The following is a 23,998-nucleotide window of genomic DNA, read 5'->3' as shown; positions in this document are numbered from 1 at the left end:
AGTAAAGATGAACAAAGATAATGGAAAAAGAATGGCGACATGGGTCAAGAACTTAAGTTTTTAAGAAAGAACTAGAGGATGTGAAGAGCAAAGTGAAAAGTGCAATAGCTGAAATGAAAAATAATGTAGAAGGAACCAACAGCAGGTTAATGGAGGCAGAGGGACGAAAAAGTGAGGTGGAAGACAGAATGGTGGAAATCACTGCTACAGAAAAGAATCAATAAGGCAACAGAGATTCTAAAGGACACAATAGAAAAGTTAGACTTAATCAAAATTTTCAGGACATTTTACCCAAAAAAATCAGAACATACATGTGTCTCAAGCGCACATGGAACATTCTCAAGAATTGATCACATACTGGGGCACAAAGCTAACCTCAACAAATTTAAGAGTATAGAAATTATTTCAAGTATCCTCTTTGACCACAATGTCATGAAACTAGAAATCAACCACAGGAAAAGAAATGAGAAAAAACTGACTACATGGAGACTAAACAACATGATACTAAAAAACCAGTGGGTCAATGAGGAAGTCAAGAAGAAAATTAAAAAATACCTCAAGACAAATGATAATAAAAACACAACCACTCAAAAATCTATGGGATGCCTCAAAAACAGTGCTCAGAGGGAAATTCATAGCAATACAGGCCTCCCTCAAAAACAAAAAGAAAAATCTCAAATCTACAACTTAATCCAACTCCTAAATTAATTAGAAAAAGAAGAGCAAAAAAACCCTAAAGTCAGCAGAAGGCAGGAAATCATATAGATCAAAGAGGAAATCAATAAAATAGAGATTCAAAAAACAACAGAAAAAAAATTAATAAAACCAAGAGCTAGTTCTTTTAAAAGGTAAACAAAATTGACAAACCTCTGGATAGACCCACATGAAGAGGAGGGGAAAATCCCAAATATCCAAAATCAGAAATGAAAAAGGAGAAGTCACAATGGATAGTAAAGAAATACAAAAAACCATGAGAAAATACTATGAACAAGTGTATGCCAACAAATTTGACAACCTAGAAGAAATGGACAACTTTCTAGAGACTTACAGCCTGCTAAAATGGAATCAAGAAAAAACAGATCAACTAAACAGACCGATCACTAGAAATGAAATTGAATATGTCATAAAAACACTCCCTACAAATAAAAGTCCAGGACCAGATGCCGTCACAGGTGAATTCTACCAAACATACAAAGAGGAACTTATACCCATCCTCCTTAAACTTTTCAAAGGGTTAAAGAAGAAGTAACACTCCCAAAGACATTCTATGATGCCACCATCACCCTAAATCCAAAATCAGATAAAGATACTACCAAAAAAGAAAACTATAGGCCAATATCTTGGATGAATATAGATGCAAAAATTCTCAACAAAATTTTAGCCAACCAAATCCAACAACATATGAAAAAAGATCATACACCACAACCAAGAGGGCTTCATCCCAGGTGCACAAGGATGGTTCAACATACACAGATCAATCAAGGTCATACACCACATTAACAACAGAAAAGTCAAAAACCACATGATTATCTCAATAGATGCAGAGAAAGCATTTGACAAAGTCCATCATCCATTCATGATCAAAACTCTTACCAAAGTGGGTATAGAGGGAATATTCCTTAACATAATCAAAGTCATTTATGATAAACTCACAGCAAATATAATACTCAATGGAGAAAAGCTGAAAGCCTTCCCACTAAATCTGGAACCAGACAAGGATGCCCACCCTCACCACTGTTATTCAACATAGCCCTGGAAGTCCTAGCCACAGCAATCAGACAAACAAAAGAAATAAAAGGCATCCAAATAGGAAGAGAAGAGGTAAAACTGTCACTGCATGCAGATGAGATGATACTATATATAGGAAACCCTAAGGACTCAACCCAAAAACTACTTAACCGATCAACAAATTCAGCAATGTAGCAGGATATAAGATTAGCATTCAGAAATCAGTCACATTTCTTTCTATATACTAGCAATGAAATATTAGAAAAGGAATACAAAAGTGCAATACCTTTTAAAATTGCACCCCAAAAAATCAAATACCTGACGAAACAGGTAGACTTATATGCCAAGAACTATAAAACATTAATAAAGGAAATTAAAGAAGATGTAAAGAAATGGAGAGATATTCCATGGTCCTGGGTTGGAAAAATTAATATTGGAAAAATGGCCATACTACCCAAAGCGATCTACAGATTCAATGCAATCCCTATCAAATTACCCATGACATTTTTCACAGAACTACAACAAACAATCCAAAAATTCATATGGAACCAGAAGAGACCCAGAATCACCAAAGATATCCTGAGGAACAAAACACCAAGCAGGAGCCATAACTTTCCAGACTCCAGGAAATATTACAAAGCCACAGTCATCAAGACAGTGTGGTACTGGTACCAAAACAGACAGACAGACCAATGGAACAGAATAGAGAAGCCAGAAATAAACCCAGACACCTACGATCAGTTAATCTTTGACAAAGGAGGCAAAAACATAAAATGGGAAAAAGACAGTCTATTCAGCAAGTTTTGTTGGGAAACCTGGACAGCCACATGCAAATCAGTGAAACTAGAACACACCCTCACACCATGCACAAAAATAAACTCCAAATGGCTGAAAGACTTAGATAGAAGACAAGACACCATCAAACTCCTAGAAGAGAACATAGGCAAAACATTCTCTGACATCAACCTTACAAATGTTTTCTCAGGTCAGCCTTCCAAAGCAGCAGAAATAAAAGCAAAAATCAACCAGTGGGACCTAATCAAACTGACAAGCTTTTGCACAGCAAAGGAAACCAAAAAGAAAACAAACAAAAAAAAAACTTACAGAATGGGAGAAAATAGTTTCAAATGATGCCACTGACAAGGGCTTAATATCTAGAATATACAATCAACTTATACAACTCAACAGCAAAAAAGCCAAACACCCAATGGAAAAAATGTTCAAAAGACCTGAATAGACATTTCTCCAAGGAAGGTATACAGATGGCCAACAAAAACATGGAAAAATGCTCAACATCACTAGTTATTAGAGAAATACAAATCAAAACTACCATGAGCTACCACCTCACACCAGTCAGAATGGCCATCATTAATAGGTCCACAGATAACAAATGCTGGAGGGGCTGTGGAGAAAAGGGAACCCTCCTGCACTGTTGGTGGGAATGTAAGCTGGTATAACCACTATGGAGAACAGTATGGAGATACCTTAGAAATCTATACATAGAACTTCCATATGACCCAGCAATCCCACTCTTGGGCATATGTCAGGACAAAACTTTCCTTGAAAAAGACACATGCACTCACATGTTCATTGTAGCACTATTCACAATAGCCAAGACATGGAAACAACCCAAATGTCCATTGACATATGATTGGATTAGGAAGATGTGGTATATATACATAATGGAATACTACTTCATAAAAAAAAAATAACACAAGCCATTTGCAGCAACATGGGTGGAACTAGAAACTCTCTTCCTGAGTGAAGTAACTCAGAAAAAGACAAATACCATATGATATCACTTATATCTGGAGTCTAATACATGGCACAAATGAACCTTTCCACAGAAAAGAAACTCATGGACATGCAGAATAGACCTGTGGTTTCCAAGGTAGAGCGGGAAGGAGTGGGGTGGATTGGAAGCTTGGGGTTAACAGATGCAAACTATTGCCTTTGGAATGGATTAGCAATGAGATCCTGCTGTGTAGCCCTTGGAATTCTGTCTGGTCACTTATGATGGAGCATGATAATGTGAAAAAATAGAATGTACGCATGTATGTGTAACTGGGTCAACATGCTGTATAGTAGAAAAAAAATTGTATTGGGGAAATAACAATTTAAAAAAATAAGAAAGGAATCAAGAGAAAAGAATGGAAAAAGAGGAGTTCCCGTCATGGCGCGGTGGTTAATGAATCCAACCAGGAACCATGAGGTTGTGGGTTCGATCCCTGGCCTCGCTCAGTGGGTTAAGGATCCGGCATTGTGGTGAGCTGTGGTGTAGGTTCCAGACGCAGCTCGGATTCCACATTGCTGTGGCTCTGGTGTAGCCTGGTGGCTATGGCTCCGATTAGACCCCTAGCCTGTGAACTCCATAGGCTGCAGGAGCGGCCCTAGAAAAGACAAAAAAAAAAAAAAAAAAAAAAAAAAAAGAATAGAAAAAGAAAGCTGAGGATAGTCTAAGAAACATCTGGGACAACATTAAACATACCAACATTCACATCATAGGGATTAGAGAAGAAAAAATGAGAAAGTGCCAGAGAAAATATCTGAAGAAATTATAACTGAAAATTTCTCAAATATGGGAAAGGATACACTTACGCAAGTGGAAGAAGCACAGAGAATTCCATACAAAGTAAAACCCAGAAAAAATACAGCAAGACTTTTACTAATCAGTCAGACACAATTAAGTTCAAAGAAAAATATTAAGAGCCACAAGGGAGAGGCAGCAAATCACACATAAGGGAATTCCCATAAGGATAACAGCTGATCTCTCAGCAGAAAATATACAAGCCAAAAGGGAGTGGCAAAATATATTTGAGGTGATGAAGAGGAGGAACCTAGAGCCAAGAATACTCTACCCAGCAAAGCTCTCATTCAGATTTGATGGAGAGATCAAAAGCTTCACAGACAAGCAAAAGTTAAGATAATTCAGCACCTCCAAACCAGCTCTCTATCAACCACTAGTTGAACTTCTCTAAGCAGACAAGGAAAAGCCACAATTAGAAATAACAATATTAAAAATGAAGAAGGTCCCAATCCATCCCACTCCAAGTCACCATGCTGTACAGGAGAATAAAACATAATGTATCGGGGAAATTAAAAAAAAGCCTTTAATAAGGGATGTCGTGAGAATGAAAAAAACAATAAATGAAGAAGCACAATGGTAAAGGCAAAAATAATTTAAAATTGGGAAGTAACCAATTGACAAATATGATATCTAAACTAGCAAGCATGAGAAGAGGAGAGAGCAAATGCAGAACATTGAAAATGCATTTGAAATTAAGGAGACCAGCAAGACAAAATAATTCTGCATACATATAGATTGATACATCAAAATGTAAGGGGAACCACTAGTCAAATAACTATAATGGTCACACACATAAAAAAGAAAAACCAAGCCAAACATAACACTAAAAATGCTCAGCAAATCTCAAGAAAAGACAACAAAAAAAGGAAGGAGTGAATAAAGACCCAAAATAGCACCCCCCAAAAAAATTTAAGTAAATGACAATAAATACATCCTTATCTGTAATTACACTGAATAAAAGGATTAAATGCTCCAACTAAAAGAAAAAGATTAGCTGAATGGATTCAAAAGCAAGATCCACATATATGCTGTCTACAGGAGACCAACTTCAGATCTAAGGTCACACACAGACTTAAAGTGAGGGGATGGAATACAATATTCCATGCAAATGGAAATTATAGAAAAGCAGGTATAGCAATACTCATAAGACAAAATAGATTTTTTCAAAATAGATTTTAAAATAAAGAAGATCACAAAAGACAAAGAAGAACATTACATAATGATCAAAGGATCAATACAAGAAGAAGAAATAACAATTTTAAACATATATGCACCCAAAATGGGAGCAGCACAATATATAGGGCAACAACAGCCGTAAAGGGGAAACTGACTGTAACACAATAATAGTGGAGGACTTTAACATTCCACTTAAAACAATGGACAGATCTTTCAGATAGAAAATCAGCAAGAAAACAGGGGTCTTAAATGATACACCAAACCAAACAGACTTAACTGATATCTATAGAACTTTTCACCCCAAAGCAGCAGAATAACTTCCTTCTCAAGTGCACACAGATCATTCTACAGGATACATCACATCTTGGGCCACAGATCAAGCCTTGATAAATTAAAAAAAACTGAAATTATTTCAAGCATTTTCTCCAATCACAATGCTATGAAACCAGAAATAACTATAAGAAAAAACAGCAAAAAACCCACAAACTCTCAGAAGCTAAACAATATGCTACTAAACAACCAATGGATCACTGAAGAAATCAGAGAGGAAATTAAAAGATACTTACAGAAAAATGACAGTGAAGATACAACAATCCAAAACCTATGGGACACAGCAAAAGAAGTTCTGAGAGGGAAGTTCATAGCAATACAAGCTTATTTCAGGAAAGGGAAAAAAATGCAAATAAACAACCTAAACTTACACCTTAAACATTTAGAGAAGGAATAACAGACAAAACCCAAAATTAGTAGAAGGAAAGAAATCATAAAGATTAGCACAGAAATTAATAACATAGAGACAAAGAAAACAATTGAGAAGATCAATGAAACCAAATGTTGGTTCTTTGGAAAGATCAACAAAATCAATAAACCATTAGTCAGACTCATCAAGAAAAAAAGGAGAGTGCTCAAATAAAAAAAAAATTGGAAATGAAAAAGGAGAAGTTACAACTGACAATGCAGATGTATAAAGGATCATGAGAGACTACTATGAGCAACTGTATGCCAATAAAATGGACAACCTAGAAGAACAGATTCTTACAAAGGTACAACCTAAAAGATTGAACAAATCTTTAGAATTTAGAAGAAACTTGGACAGATTCTTACAAAAGGTACAACCTAAAAGACTGAACCAGGAGTAAATAGAAAATATGAATAGACCAATCACAAGTACTGAAATTGAAAACGTTATTTAAAAACTTCCAAAAAACAAAAGTCCAGGACCTTATGGCCTCACAGCTGAGTTCTACCAAACATTTAGAGAAGAGTTAACACCTCTTCTTCTGAAAATTTTCTAGAAAATTGAAGAGGAAGGAATACTCCCAAGCTTATTCTATGAAGCCACCATTACCCTGACATCAAAACCAGGAAAAAATACCACAAAAAAAAGAACATTATAGGCCAATATCACTGATGAACATAGATGCAAAAATCCTCAACAAAATATTAGCAAACCACATACAAATACACATTAAAAGAGATCAACTAGGGTTTATCCCAGGGATACAAGGGTTCCTCTATATCCACAAATCTATCAATGTGATATACCACATCAACAAAGGGAAAATTAAAAACCATATGATCATCTCAATAGATGCAAAAAAAGCTTCTGACAAAATTTATCACCCATTCATGATAAAAACTCCCCAGAGAGTGGGCAAAGAGAGGAACTACCTCAGTATAAGAAAAGCCATTTATGATAAAACCGCAGCTAACATAACTCTCAATGGTGAAAAACTGAAAACATTTCCACTAAGATTAGGAACAAGACAAGGATGTCCTCTTTCACCTATGTTATTCAACATAGTCTTGGAAATTCTAGCCAAGGCAATCAGAAAATAAAAAGAAATAAAAGGAATCTAAATTGGAAAATAAGAAGTAAAACTATGACTGTTTGCAGATGACATGATTCTATACCTAGAAAATACTAAGGACACTACCAGAAAACTATTAGAGCTCATAAATGAATTTGGTAAAGTCACAGGATGCAAAATTAATACACAGAAATCAATTGCATTTCTATATTCTAACAATGAAAGATCAGAAAGAGAAATTAGGGTAACCATCCCATTTACCACTGGATAAAAAAAATAATAAAATACCTAGGAATAAACCTAGCTAAAAAGACAAAAGACCTGTACTCTGAAAACCATAAGACATTTATGAAAGAAATCAAAGAAGACACAAATAGATGGGAAAATATGCCATGCTCTTAGATTGAAAGAATCAATATAATCAAAATGACAATACTACCTAAGACAATCTACAGGTCTAATTCAATCACTAACAAATTACCAATAACATTCTTTACAGAACTAGAACAAAGTATTTAAAAATTTGTATGGAAACACAAAGACCTCAAGCAGCCAAAGCAATACTAAAAAGACAAAATGGAAATGGAGACATCAGGCTTCCTGACTTCAGACTCTACTACAAAGCAATAGTCATTAAAACGGTATGGTGCTGGCACAAAAGCAGAGATATAGATCAATGGAAAAGGATAGAAAGCCCAGAAATAAACCCAAACACCTATGGCCAATTAATCTATGAAAAGGGAAATAACATAATGGTGGAGAAAGATAGTCTCTCTGATAAATGGTGCTGGGAAAACAGGACAACTGCATGTAAGAGAACAAAATTAGAACATTTCTAACATGCTGGAGTTGTGGGATTGAAATCCTATAAAATTGGATTGTAATGATCATTGTACAACTGTAAATGTAATAAGTTCATTGAGTAATAAAAAATAAAAAATTAAAATATTAAAAAATTAAATAAATAAATAAAAAGAGCATTGTCTAACAGCACACACAAAAATAAACTCAAAATGGATTAAAGACCTAAATGTAACACCAGACACTATAAAACTCCTAGAGGAAAACAGGCAGAACGTTCTTTGACATAAATCACAGCAACATCTTGTTTGCTCCACCTCCTAGAATAAAGACAAGAAAGACACAAATAAACCAATGGGAACTAATCAAACTCAAAAGCTTCTGCACAGCAAAGGAAACCATTAAAAAAACAAAGACAACCCACAGAATGGGAGAAAATTTCTGCAAATGACTCAACTGACAAAGGTTTTAATATCCAAAGTATACAAACAACTCATACAACTCGACAATAAAAAAAAAAAAAAAAACAATTGAAAAATGGGCAGAAGACCTAAATAGACATTTCACCAAAGAAGACATAAAGATGGCCATAAGGCACATGAAAAAAAAAAGCTCAACATCACTAATTATTAGAGAAATGCAAATCAAAACTATATTAGTTTTGATTAGTACCTCATATTGAGGTACATCACACAAGTCAAAATGTTTATCATTAATAAGTGAACAAATAACAAATGCTGGAGAGGATGTGGAGAAAAGGGAACCTTCCTACATTGTTGGTGGGAATGTAAATTGGTACAACCATTTTGGAAAACAGTATGGAAATACCTCAGAAAACTATCTATAACTACCATATGACTCAGCAATTCCACTCCTGAGTATACATCCAATCAAAAATTTCATCGAAAAAGATACATGCACCCATATGTTCATTGCAGCACTATTCACAATAGCCAAGACATGGAAACAACATAAATGCCCACTGACAGATGAATGGATTAGGAAGATTTGGTACATTCATACAACAGACTACTACTCAGCCATAAAATAAAACAGTGCCATTTGAAGCAACATGGATGGAACTAGAGACTCATACTAAGTAAGTCAGAAAGAGAAAGACAGCATATGATATCACTTACATGTGGAGTCTAAAATATGGCACAAATGATCCATCTACAAAACAGAAAAGATCATGGTCATGTAGGACAGACTCATGTTTGCTGCGGGGGGGGAAGGAATGGGATGGTTTGGGAATCTGGGGTTAGTAGATGAAAACTCCTGCATTTAGAGTGGATGGGCGATGAGATCCTGCTGTATAGCACAGGGAACTATGTATCTAATCCCTTGTGATGGAACATGATGTAGGATAACGTGAGAAAAAAAAAAAATATATATATATATACATATATACACACACATATATATGACTGCGTCACTTTGCTGTACAGCAGAAATTGACAGAACATTATAAATCAATTGTAATAAAAAATTTAAAAAAAAAACTAGATCAAAGATTAGTGGGGGAAATTACATGAAGGAATTCAAAGTTCCCAACACAGAATCTTACCAATGATCAGGGAAAGGGAACAGAAGATGCAACCCCAAAACATGACTGCAGGAGTTCAGGACACATTATCCCAAAATATGCCACTTTAATATATTGATTATTTTCAGCTGGAAGCACTTGAAATTCAATAGCAAATGCTGGAAGAGGCTTTCTCTGAACCTCCCTAATCTGCCTAAAGACATGTCCTCCAAAAGGAACTCACCTGTCACAGAGCTCCTCCCATGGAGTTTCATCATCCAAGATAGATTGATTGTTATCACAGAAAAGGAGATTACAAATTGACACCACATGCAGACAAAGTCTGTCAGACCTCACATCTATTCCTCTAAGACCTCTAAAAATTATTTATGCTCTTCTAAGAGGCCTGTATTACCCCTTCCTCCCTTTTCCCTATTAAAGATGGTATTTAATTCTGAATTCTAAGCCACCTCAGGGAGTTACTTATTTTTTTCCCTGGGTATCTCCCATGTGTACACGAGGTACATATGTCAATAAACTTCTGTTTATTTTGCATTACTCTATCTTTTATTATAGGGGTCTCAGTGAAGAATTCAGAAAAGCAGAGAAAAATTTTTTTCCTTCCTTAAAATCAGCTTTCAAACACTTTTAGCTACTTTTAAAAATTTTTATATTTTATTTTTCACCATAGAACTGGAAATTCAATAATTTCAGTGACCCATTTTTTGCTATTTAATAAAAATTAATAACTCCTCAATAACTAAGACATTACAATAGCATGATAAGTTATTTTGACCTAGTGTGGCTCATTTCCTTGCCCCTAGATCTCCCAAGTATGCATTAGCATTTGCAATATTTCCCAGTGAGGGTAGACAGCTTGTTTAATTTTGTTCCTATGGCATCAAAACTATTTCACAACTAAAAATTTTAAGTGAAAGGCCTTGGTTGACTGAACTATAATGACCAGACATTTCAAAGCATCCATCAAAGCAATCTGAGCCCTCAAAAGAGCTGAAAGCATTAATGAAACAGCCTCCCTGTAGAGAGAAATACAGAGAGAACCACATTTTCTTTGTGCTTGAAAATAAAGCATCCAATTTTCAGGAGTCCAGAACATTAGAGAAGGACATTACTCTTTGGTTTGGATGATAGAATGATTAGGTAGTGGAAAACACACCAGCATACCTCAAGTGAGTGCAAATCAGAGAGACCTACTTTAGAGTTCTAGAAAGATGAGTGATGCATACAACACCTGAGGCGAAAAACAAATGAGTTTGCGGAGCTTTGAAAAAATGTTGCATGCTACAGCAAAACTTGAAAGAAAATAGGTGTTTCTTTAATTTGGGGAATTAGTACAGTAATTGCCATTATAATTCATCTATCATCAAAGCAAGCTTGTGGAATACAGCTTGGGGTGTTGTGCTTTAAAGGGCTTCTCTATTTCTCAGGATTTAGCATTGCCCTTAAGCCAAAATCACCATAAAAGTTCCACCTGCTATTTCAGTGTAAATTTAAAATATTAATGGTGCTGAAGAGCAATATTGCCTTTGGAAAGCCATCTATCATCTGCAACCATACTTTATTGTCAAGAGAACTGAGATACTTCGATACTGAAATGGAAATCAGTGGAGGAGGACGGGAAGATTTTCTACTCCTTTCCAACCCACATTTTTCATGAAAGTAGAACTATCAAACATTTTCCAGCCCACCCTTTGTTAAGACCCCTTGAGTACATTTCCTGTCTTGAAAATCTTTACCAGTTCCATTTTGTTCTTCACAGCTCTTCTTTACCAGCTCTGCAGTCTGACAGCAAAATTTCAGAATCTCACTTTGATATACTTCATAGAAGGGCAAGCAACAATTTCAAGGAGTAGGAAAATCACATGGGTAATGTAATACCCAACTTTATGTATTTAAAAGTAATAATATTAGTCTTTAGATGACCAGGGAAGAAATAACTTATTTTAAAAATTGTTTTAACATTCATTTTACTTAGTTTTTTTCCGCACTGTTCACTAAATTCATGAGTATGCCAATAATGAAAGAATGTTGGGAAGTCATTCCTTAAATCAAAAGGCATAAAATGACTAACCAGTCCAACTTGGGTGAAAAATGTTACCCTCTTCCATATACTGATTTAATATTTTATTCACCAGTCCATAGGTCACATACTAACAATTACAATAAAAATAGCATCATTAAAACTTTACAACAGCATTGTAATGGATAGCCCTTATCAGCTACTATTTTATTTAATCCTTAAGCGCAAACTCTAGGTGTCAGTACTATGTGTGATTTTATAAATGAGAGCAATGAAGCACAGTGTGGTTTAAGGCCCTTACGTAAGATCACACAAATACACAGTAGTCAGGATTTGAACATAGGCAGTGAGTGTGGCAACCAATGATCACACTCTAAAGTTTCTCATTCATTTTGAAGAGAACTGTCTACTTCATTTATTTTTCTCATATGGGAAAAAGAAATGGGGATTGGGAAACTGATATTTATAGAAACTAGTATATACTAAGCACTGAGACAATGTGTTGCTTCATGCTGGTAACTTTGTGATTATTTTAGTACAAAATGAAACAATGAAGTAGTTCTAAAATGTCAGCGGTGTTTCAGTGCTTTACAATATTAACTCATTTAATCTGCATAATAATCCAATAATGTAGTTTTTCTTGTAATATCCATTTTCCAACTGAAGCATCTTCAGTGCAAAAAAATTAAGTAATTTAACCAAGATTATGCAGCTGGTAAATGGCAAGATAAATTCATACATAGCTCCTCATAGCTGATGTGAATCTTGTTATCTGTTCAATGCAGTGGTTTTTTCCTACACTCAAAGGAGATTCTTTTATTAACACATGTCTTAACCAAAATAAAGCTGGTATACAACTTAGGAACAGGGCATTTCTATGTTCTATACTCTGGGATTCCCATTAAATAAGTCTCCCCCCCACACACACACATATCACTGAACTAATTACAATTTCTTGCATAACTGCTAAGTTATTCCTCTTGGTTCCTTCTAAAACAGTGGCCCTATAAACATCTAAACAAAGGAAAGCCAGTTAAGCAGTTGTATATAAACTGGGCAATGGCAGAGACAGGCTTCTTCCTGAAGGGTATAATACTAGCTTCGCCAATAGATGCAGAAATGGATTTTGACAAGCTGCAAGAAGCAAAAGCACATGCTTCAAAACTCCCTATTTGTAAGAACTATACGACAGAAATGGTCATTGTTTTTGATATTCTGAAACTGGTGATTATAACTAATAGTGTTAATGACAAATTTATTCCTCACATATTATATTTTCTTGCATGTTTTAAAAACTGATAAATATTTCTCTGAATTATATTTTTATAATAAAATTTGCCGTTATCTCTGGAAAAGATACTACTGGTTTCAAAAGGTACAAACAGTCAAATAAGCAAGTCAAGAGAGGTAATCTAAGCATCAGAGGTGCTACAGAGAGGTGGAGAGTGGAGAGGTATTCCTAGTGAGAAAAGAACCATAAGGGTAGTATAATTGGTTTAAGTGGGTCAATTGCCACAAGAAATAAAGCTATGGCTACTGACCAAATTGAGTCAAGAAATAGTTCTACAAAGTACCTATAGAAGTTTTTTTTTTTTCCCCCCAAATGTTGACAAGAGAAATGAATGAGCAACCAGTCCTGCCAATTCAAACAGTCATCTTTTCATTTTATCTCCACAAGATTAAATGTAGTTGCAGAAAATTAATCACTTTATACAATTTAAAAATCGACGCATTGCTGAAAACATCTGATCAGCGTATATTCATGATGAATTCAGAAAAGATCGAACTAAAGGCCTTTACTGCAGATTATGGTACTTTGACTTATTTAATACAAGCAGTTAACCTGACTTATGTGCCACTGTACTCAACCTCATGACCACATCATTTCCTGAAACAAATATTTCATCAGTAAGAACTAGACTTAGATTATAAGCACCATGAGCAAGTATGGTATGTCCTCACAGCTGTGTCTTTAGCATTCTTAAAAGCAGAAAGCATTCACCATCTCCCACACCTTTTAAATGAACTTATCCCTTCCATGCAACAGCTCAGTAAAAAAGTCTAGGTGCCAGAAGTTACTCACCCGTTCATGATTTAAGGTCATCATTCCTTTTTCTGTAATTGCTGTAGTCCAGATACTTGAAACTTGTTCTGAAAACCCACAAAGACATTCTTTTTCACTCCAGCCTCTGTACTATAGGAAACCACATACATGTCCTCAGGCTCAATTAACTTGAAATCATAAGAAACACTTGTTGAGGAGGTCAGCGAGAGGATGTTACCACTGGTTGACTTAAACCTGAATCCAGGCAACTGGAGGCTCCTTACCCTCTCCAGTCCTTGGAATGTGAGTTCTGCCATCATTCCCACACTAGGAGCTATTTCAAGGGCACGGCTTTGAGGGAATAAGGTGTGGCTGAGACCATCTGGAAGGTACGGCGGAATGAACTCTGTTGAGGCCTCGATATAAACTTCAAAAATTCTGCCAGGCTCCTGTGGAGATTTCCTCGATTTGCGGCTACCAGAGACAAGCGTCCTGTGCAAGTTCCGTTGCTTATTAAACCTGCTGTAACCACAGAACCAGCCCGCAAACCGGCCCTCCCCTGGTTCTAAGACCCTGAACAGATTTTCAGAGCCAGCAGAACAAAACCGCAGGCCGAGCAGCCGAAGCATGCGCGGAGGAGAGGGCTTTGACCTCGGCAACACCCGGAACCAAATTCCCTTCTGCCTCGGAACTAAAAGCACGTCTTGACAGGAACCTGAACGCCGGAACCCTTTCAGAAAGGACTGGTCCGTCGTCCGGGAAGATGTGGTGCCGACGCCCCTTTCCCACACCTCACGTAATGGCCAAGTTCCAGAGCCCTCCCATCAGACTCTGCCTTGCCAGGGCTTAGCATACCAGCCCTCCTCCCCTAACTCATGACGTTTGACAGAACCCCAAGGAGAGATTTGACCTGTGCCTCATGTCTCCTTGCAGCAGGACTCACAATAGCGCTTTTTTGTCTCTCGAAAGCTGGGGCCATAGTATTGGCTTCTGTACACATCAAGCAGCTTGGTAACACCACCACCTACCAATCTGGAGTGGTCTCTTTCTTCACTAGCTCCTTGTCCTCGAGTATGCGGGCTAGTTTGTGAACCAACAACACTCTCACTCCCTGCCCTGTCTCTTCAGGACTCTTCCCAATCGCTAGTTCATCCAGATTTCATATCAATCAGCATGGGATCAATGACTGATTCTCAGGAAAAGAGTTAGGTGTGGTTGTGAATCATGTGTGGTTATGGACTTGTGCAAAAAAGAAGCTTTTCAGAAGAAAGGGAAAAGAATAGCATATTTGCATATCTATCTATGATGTGTAAAGGAAACAAAAACTACTTGTCTTGAGTGAAGATCAGAACTCTACTGCTACAGTTTTCACCTTGCACAGTATACTGTTGTACTAATAATGCCTATTACTCTGGTCCCACCTCTTTATTGAATGAGCTGCTATGCCTGAAATTGTTTCCCATCTGTGATGGCCATTCTTTTGAAAAGATTTCATTATATTTCGAATTTGGAAAAATCCACTTAAAATATGTAATATTTATGCAAGCGCAATCTGTGCACTGTACATCAAGACTCTGCTATCACACCAAGCCCTAATTCTGTTTTCTTTAGCCTCTGATTTTCAATCAGCAACTTTCCTCCTCTGACTCCAAAAGAAAGACCAAAATTTAAAAATTAAGTATACATCTTCATAGTTGTATGTACACTATATTTAATAGGATTATGGGCTTCTCTCCTTTAGAATATTAACTTCCAGAAGTCAGATAATGTGCATTATATTCTACAAGAACATCCCTTTTTCACCCTGGTACACATACGCTCACCATAAATTTAAAATGTCTTGCCAGAATCATGTACCAGTATATGCAGAGTCATACCTCCTATCCTTAAAGAGGAATCAAACAACTCAGTGTTTAGCAACCAGCTAAGTGCATGCTGTGGCATGTTTCCAGTGGAGTATCTCTTTGGAAAACAATTCTTGTGGATTGTAAATAACGGCATCAACCAATGGCCACTAAAAAAAAAGTAACACAGTAATTGATATTTCTTCTTGAGTGACCAGGGAAATTGCATGACTGTATTTGTGCGAATTAAAAACAAGTCTGTCCTCTGTCCTTATAAAGCATCAACAATGTTTTGCTGTCTCTCAGTACCGAATTTGGTGCATCTCAACCTTTTTTTTTTTTTTAACGTCTTAGTTTATTAAAATAAATGCTGTACATTCTTGGAGTGGCCAAAAATAAATGATGGCTCATATTGTGCGTAGGTTCTTGCTCATGACAGTCCAGACTGTTAACAGATTGCTAATATGTTAACAGCTCTATTATAAGATTCTTAAGTATGCATTTTTTGTGCTATTTGTGAAGTCAAACTCTCTCCTTCAGTAAAGGAGTACTGAACAGGAACACTGGGATAGATGCCCAAACTCTTGTTGCATGCAGATGTCTACAGAAGGAGTAACAGATCCAGATGGCTGAACCTTTTAAGGTAACATTTGTCAAGGTGGGCTGTTTATTCAGGGGTGCCCACTCTGGAAACCAGAACACTGATCTGAAATACTCAGATAGATCTCTGCCTCCTGGTCCAGATCTGCATACAATACAATTCAAAATACCTTAAATGTAGAAGTATATGGAAATGCTGGAGGTTTAAAAAATGAAGAATGGGTTAGACACAAACAGTAAAATTAGATAATCTTCTTCCAAAGATACTGGTAAAAACCTTTAAACAGATATGATTGAGAGTGTCTCTAGTTTTTGTATCATCCAGATTTTTAAAAATATATGTTATTTACATTTGTTAATGACTTTTTATGAATTTTGTACTGTTTGTCCCATGGAGTCTTGGTATTGATATTGTCAAGGGAGAGTCTGGATTTAGATAGGAACATGGATGGTGTCAAGGAGCCTGAATATATATCTCATACATGGGGTGTGTGCTACTAACGCATCCCAGTAAATTGGTTCCCATTTGCTCAGAATCATCTGTTTCAAAAAGTTGCTCACTCATGCTAGTAAAATATTCTGGGGAAGACTGTCATTGTCCTTCAATCTTCAGTTCACAGTGAGGTTCAGTCACTGATTTAGTTTTACTCAGGTAACACACAAACAAATTATATTAAGTCCTTACTTATCAGGCACTACAGCAAAAACATATTTTGTACGTACAAATTTCTTACAAGAAGAATATAGACAGTATATATATTTAGGGCCGCAACTGTGGCATATGGAAGTTTCCAGGCTAGAGGTCCAATTGGAGCTGCAGCTGCCAGCCTATGGCACTGCCACAGCAATGCCAGATCCGAGCTGTGTCTGCAACCTACCCCACAGCTCACAGCAATGCCAGATCCCTGACCCACTGAGCGAGGCCTGGGATTGAACCCGCATTCTCATGGATACTGGTGGGATTTATTTCCGCTGTGCCTCAATGGGAACTCCAGAAGAATATAGACATAGTAAAGCTCATTCTGTGTATTCAGCACTCTTTGCAATAACAATGATAATGATAAATGAGATTTATTTGTTCATGAAATTGAAATTGTAATGATAATGATAAATGAGATTTATTTGTTCATGAAATTGAAATTTAAGACACCGCAAAATTCAGATGGCCAGCGATACTATATGAGATTATCTTTTCTCTTTGGTTGTTTTTGTTTTCTAATATGCTGACTTTGGAAGCAAATTCTTTAAAAATCATTTAACCAACCCTCCAGATGTATGATCCCAGTCAACTGACCAGTAATTCCAGCTAAGACCCCAGACTACTGCTTGCTCACTGATACTCTGTGATTGTGCCTAAATCATGTGCCTACCTTTAAACGCACACAGCAGGTTCAATGTTGTCTGTAACATAAGCATTGAATGCAAGGGAGGATAGTTCACAGAAGAAACTCAGGAAGCTAAACAATAGGTAGCCACTATATTCTTACCTTACAGATAATAACATCAAAACTCTGGTAATGCACCAAGTAAGTGAAACCAAAACTCACTTTGAGGCCTGCTGACCCCAAAGTCACTCTTGCTCATTATCCCTATTGTCTTTCAGTACCAATTAAACTAGTTCTGTTATCAAACTGAAGGAGAGTGTTATGATCTATTTTTAGAACTCAAATGACAGTAGTTAAACAAGTGAAAGTAGGTCTGCTTTCCTCAAAAACTTGATCTGTGAAAATATTTTTTTCTTAACATTCAGACTTATGTGTGAATATCAAAAGCTTCAGAGGCATAGCCCACTGAGTTCCTGCCCTGCTTTAGGGGAAATTATGAAGGATTTCAAAACATCAGAAAAGATGAGCTATTAGTCACATTATGATTTTTTGTTGTAGCTTAATTTTTATTATTATTTTAAGTATAAATAATTAACTCAAAATTTATTTTCTATTAGCATAGCTCTGAAATATGACAAAGCAAAGAGCTAAGGAAGACAGAGGGTGATTCAAAGAACTTCCTTTCATAATTCTTTTTAAAAGCTCTTCCACTCCTCAATTTTACCAATGACAAATTTTAAAAAGTCGTTCTGAGATCAGAAAACAGATCAAGTTTCACATAACTGGACCTAAGTATCTTCTCACATAGGAATGCAGCCTTCAATCTAAGTTCTATGTCTTGCGCTGTAAGTCAGCTAAATAACTCTCACTATGACTTCTAATAAAAAATTCTCATTAAACCACAGCATGCTTGGCAGAGCTCACACTGCTTTACATAAAACATCTTCAAAAGTGAGGAAGAAAATATCCATTGCCTCACATGGGAGTTGTGTTGATTATGACATTATCGTTTTCAAGATGAGAAAACATAGAAAGGTTAAGTGACTGTGGAAGGTCACACATCTCCTCCGTGTGAAGGAGGGTGACAAGTTTTGCTTGCAAAATCTGAAGAACTGGAAACAGCAATTATCCAAGCAGTCACAGATTAACCATCACCACACCCTGTGGCTGTGGCACACCATTAGAAATGCGTATACGCTCATATATATTGAGTCATGATTGTTTTGCACCCATGTAATTAATTAAATCATCACCATGATGCTTAAGTGCCTCAATTTGTTTCAGTTTTCATTTAGTTTTACATAAAAGTTTACCAATTTATTTAAAGATGATTCTAAATTTCAGGTAGAATTGGTGATTTTACTCTATCAGATAACTGAAACTCTATAACCTCTACTCTTAAGTGATTTAACATGAGAAAATATGGAAAGAAGGTACAGATATTTAATTGATTCAACAAAAATCTGGTTCCTTTCAAATTACCTTAAGTTGTTTTTGTTTTTGTTTGTTTGTTTGTTTTTCTTGCTGCACCCACAGCGTATGTAAGTTCCCAGGCCAGGGATTGACTCTGAGCTACAGTTGCCACTTACAACACCACAGCTGCAGCAATGCCGTATCCTTAACCCACTGTACCACAGCGGGAATTCCCAATTTAATTTTTCCCCATGGCATAGATCAGAATGTCATCAACAGTAAGCTGTAAAGAGTGAACTTTTATGATTAGAAACCCAGCTAATACGAATTCCTTGATGTAAACTTCCAACACCAGGTGCTCTATAATCACATCAACCATTTTTCTTAACTTTCACACTGACAAATCTTGAACCTCTGTTTTTTTGATGTTTTATAGTATTACAAAAATACTAAAAACCCACTGTAACTTTCTAAGTACATGAGGGACAGCTTAATTTCTAAAGGAAGTCTCTTTATAGTTGAGTTGATCAGAAAGCCTTATTCATAGAACACAGACTTTACTCGGAATTCCTATTATGGCCCAGCAGTAACAAACCCAACCAGCATCAATGACGATGTGGGTTAGATCCCTGGCCCTACTTAGTGGGTTAGGAATCTGGTGTTGAGAGCTGCAGTGCCTGCAGTGCAGGTCACAGACATAAATCAAATCCTGTGCTGCTGTGGCTATGGCATAGACCAGCAGCTGCAGCTCCAATTTGACCCATCACCTGGGAAATTCCATATGCCACAGGTACAGCACCCCACCCCCCAAAAAAATGACTTTACTCAAGACTAATTAGAAAATTATTTTTTATTCAGAAAATAGGTATTTCTTATATATGAATTAAAAGGCTCTGTGCTAGAGTTCCTGATGTGGTGCAGTGGGTTAAGAATCAGACAGCAGCAACCAAGGTTGCTGTGGAGTCATGGTTTCAATTCCTGGCCTGGTGCAGTGGATAAAAGGATCTGCCATTGGTGCAGCTACAGCATAGGTTCAGCTATGGCTTGGATTCAATCCCTGGCCTCGGAACTTAGATATGCTATGGGTACAGCTGTAAAATTAAAAAAAAAAAAAATTGTAGGGAGTTCCCATTGTGGCACAGAGGAAATAAACCCAACTAGGAACCATGTGGTTGTGGGTTTGATCCCTGGCCTTGCTCAGTGGGTTAAGGATCCAGTGTTGCCGTGAACTGTGGTATAGGTCACAGATGTGGCTCAGATCTGGTGTTGCTGTGGCTGTGGCATAGGCCAGCAGCTACAGCTCCAATTAGACCCCTAGCCTGGGAACCTCCATATGCCACAGATGCAGCCCTCAAAAAGACAAAAAACAAACAAAAAAAATTGTAAAAATGGTACTGTGCTAATAAAATATAAATTTGGCAAAATTCCCACCCTCATGTTATTTTCAAGCTAGCGGTGTTGATTAAACATATATAAAATTAATTTTAATACCACTAGTATGTAATCCTATCATAAGAGAGATACTACCTTTATTGAGTTTTAGAATATGAGTGTTCTCTTTAATGTATAATTGTATGAAAAGTACAGGAAGGCATGACTGTGGAACAGGAAACATGTGAAGGAGATCTTCAGAGATGGTTACAATTTTTAATGCTGAGACGAGAAACAATAGGCATAGAGAGAATAAGACACAGAAGTAGAAAGGCACATAGGTTGTTCAGGGATAGACCAAAACCAAAGCACATAAGAGGTTAAATAGAAGACTACAGAATTAAAATATATGAGAGCTATCCATCGTTCTTCATTCTTGAAGAATCTACTTAGTCCAAAATCCTGGAGGCGTGTTGTTTGCATTATATATGACTTCAGCCACAGCTGAGTTGTTGAGATTGGACACAGGATGAAATCTAGAGTAATTACATTCTCTCTTCTGTAAATTTAAATTTTGGGGGGAACAGACATTCTAGATAGCCTCTGTGAGTCCTTGTATTTGCATAGTATATTGCTCAAGGGTTAAAGCAGAGAGTTTGAGGGCAGATGTATTTGAATCAGAAAAAGTCAGTCTGAGAAAGGATAAAATTATACAGAAATATGGAAAAGAGACCATGTAACTTCAGGAAGAGAGCAAAATAAAAGAAAAGGCTTGTTTCCTACAGGTGTTCTAATTCCCAGCTGTGGTCCATCAAGAGCAGGTCTGCATGTTATGCTCTTGTTATGTATTGATTCCTCCTATATCCTACTCTATCAGTCTTTATTGATTGCAAGTAACAAAAAAAAAAATAGTCTGGCCAACCTAAGAAAAACCTAAAATATTGGAGATAAATTTGGTATCATGGGTAGGATACCTACCCAAGGTATGTAGAAAAAAGAACAGGAATGAGAAGAGAAGATGGGATAGTTCCAGGTATCTTAACTGCTGGAGGTTTAACCATTCCAGTAGATTGTTGACACTAGAGTTAATAATAATTTAATAACTAGAGTTAATAAATTATAATTTATCTTATTGTCCATCTCTCAAGACTCAAAGTCCTAAAGGAAAGGGACTAATTTGACTCACTGGATCATTACTCAGAATAGGTGCTCTTGCCCATTGACCAGAGGAGAGCAAGGTATGTTGATTTGCAGTCTACAAAAAAAGGCTGTATGTAATGAGAGAAAGGTAATTTCTCAAAAGAAACTGTATATAGGGTTGGGAAAAGGGATTTGATGTTAATAAGAAATGGATATTTACAGTTTCCCATAAATATACTTTAATAGCTTAAGCTAAGGTGAGTGAAATTTCATTTTCTGTAGTATAATAAAACCTGGATAAGATTCTAGGCTAAATAACTTTAATTTCAACTGTTAGACAGTAAGAGGACATTGACAAATTTTAATAAATGAGTGACTTCAGAGCTGTGTTTTAGAAAGCCTGCTTTAGATAGAACACATGTGGAAGCAGAGGACGCTCTGAATACCTAAAAATAGTATAGGATAAGATCATTCATTGGGTAACTGTAGTAGTCTATGTAAGAAGTAATGGAACGTCAACTGAAAGATGTAAAAGAGTATTACAGGTATTACCAAAACTGCTGGAGAAATTAATACATTTCTATACTTGACTGATGGAGGGAGAAAAAAAAAGAGCAATATATGAGTAAAGCTGTAATACATGGTAAGAGGAATTGATACACACACACACACACACACACACACACACACACACACACACACACACACACACACAGAGTTACCTAAGAGAGAGACCAAATCAGAACAATGTCATTGTAGCTAACATTCCTGAAGTAGAAAAGAGAGGAAGACTTAAAGACTCTTATGTCACTGCCACATCCTAGGCAGAGAACAAAAGAATGCATAGCTTCTTAGTACTGCTTCAGAGACACATCAGGCTTAAAAATCACACCCAGGGCCCTCTTAATAGGGCAAACAACATTTATTCAACATGGGACAAGTTGTTCTGCTCAGATAAAAATGTATTGCACAGATATATGTTAATTGTTCAAGTATTAAATGATCCAGCAAATCCGTTTATTTTACCTGTTGGGAGCTTGACATAGAACAGATGAATCTATCCATCCTTACACTTAGAGATAAAATGCATTCTTCCTACCGTCCAAACTGGGTAGAGATAGTAACAAGCATCTAGCTGAAGTATGAGATTTACTCAAGATTAAATAATTAATTACAGATACAAGATAGACACCAGAAAGGAATCTCTTTTTCTGGAACTAGCATTTTTCCTGTGGGAAGAGATGAGGTAGTATGTGGTAAATGCTGAGAAAGGAGAGATAGGCCAAAAGAAAAGGGAGCCTCTCCTACAGGATTATGAGTCAAACAAACTCAACTTCTATGCCATAAAATTAGATAATACAATTTGAAGAATAATTCAAGAATATAAATATGTCTGGCTTGATTTCTGCTTATATGGATAAGACCAATCAAGAGGCTAAAATCTTAATCTTAAAATGAGTTTAGTTGAGAAAAAATAGAAAACTGTCCAAAATATAAAGAAAAAAAAAAGACTTATGTTTGAAGACATTGGAAGAATTCTAAAGCAATGAGGATATAAGAGCCAAGATCATGGAGAGGTGCACGATGCTCTTGGATTGGATGAATCAATATTGTGAAAGTGACTATACTACCCAAGGCAATTTATGGATTCAATGCAATCTGTATTCAAATTACTTATGGCATTTCCCACAGAACCAGAACAAACATATTTTTAATTTGTATGTTCTATACAGCCGTTCCCCTTTGGTCAATCATTCCACACACATACTGCAGGGTTTTGTGATGATCTATGTGGGAAAAGAATCTGAAAAAAGAATGGGAAGAAGAAAAAGAGAAAGAAGAAGAGAAAGAAAGAAGTGGCTAAAAGACTGAGAAAGATTTACAAACCTGTAAACTTTATCACAAGAGCTTGAGGGACAAGCATTGGAATTCACAAATCCAAATACAAAAGTACATTCTATATGATTGCATCTATATAAAAGCAAATCTAAACTAAGACGTTACAAGAAAAGTTCTTCTCTTCGATGAGCAGAATGGAGATAATGATATGGAAGCCCGAGAAGAACTTTTGGTGTGCTGGAAATTTTCTACATTTTGATCTGTAGGGTGCATTACAAAAGTATGTTTATGCTGTGATAATTCATTAAGTGGTACTGCTATGATTTATACACTTTTATATACCTACATTAAACTTGTACTAAGAGTGTGTTAAAAATAAAATGAATAATACAAAATTTGACTGTATGTGGCTTTGATTTTCTTTTCTTTTGCTTTTTTTTTGGGGGGGGTGAGGCTGCACCCACAGCATATGGAAGGTCCCAGGCTAGGAGTCTATGGGGTTGCAGCTGCCAGCCTATGCCACAGCTGAAGCTACAGCTGCTAGCCTATGCCACAGCCACAGCAACATGGGATCTGAGCCATATCTGTGACATACACCACAGCTCACAGCAATGCCGGATCCTTAACCCACTGAGTGAGGCCAGTGATTGAACCCGCATCCTCATGGATACTAGTCGGTTTCGTTAACCACTGAGCCATGATGGGAACTTCTTATTGATAAGAATTCAGTAGTTCTTACACTTAGACTGCCAT

The 23,998-nt window shown here is 36.5% G+C and overlaps 1 protein-coding gene across 4 annotated transcripts in view; it reads right to left on the bottom strand.

Moving 5' to 3' along the window:
• LOC102157413 (uncharacterized) overlaps positions 1-23,998 on the bottom strand; it is an 843,474-nt gene that overhangs the window by 111,713 nt on the left and 707,763 nt on the right. For 2 of the 4 annotated variants that reach the window (XR_014830899.1, XR_002339681.2), the window contains exon 1: positions 13,753-15,963. The exons of 1 other annotated variant lie outside the window; for it this stretch is intronic. Coding sequence is in view for 1 of the 3 variants with exons in the window: in XM_085001860.1 (XP_084857986.1) it covers positions 13,753-13,776 (24 nt within the window). In the remaining 2 variants the exon portion in view is untranslated. Of the gene's footprint in view, positions 1-13,752; positions 15,964-23,998 lie in introns of those variants that run through there. One more of the 4 variants, XM_085001860.1, reaches the window with a different exon arrangement.

Source organism: Sus scrofa, chromosome 16 (assembly GCF_054392235.1).
Source record: "Sus scrofa isolate SSC_HxYL_T2T_F1_AM1 chromosome 16, Sscrofa_HxYL_maternal_Yorkshire_Landrace_v2.0, whole genome shotgun sequence".
NCBI lineage: Eukaryota > Metazoa > Chordata > Mammalia > Artiodactyla > Suidae > Sus > Sus scrofa.
The sequence above is the reverse complement of the archived record's forward strand: the minus strand, read 5'-3'. Positions and strand labels throughout refer to the sequence as shown.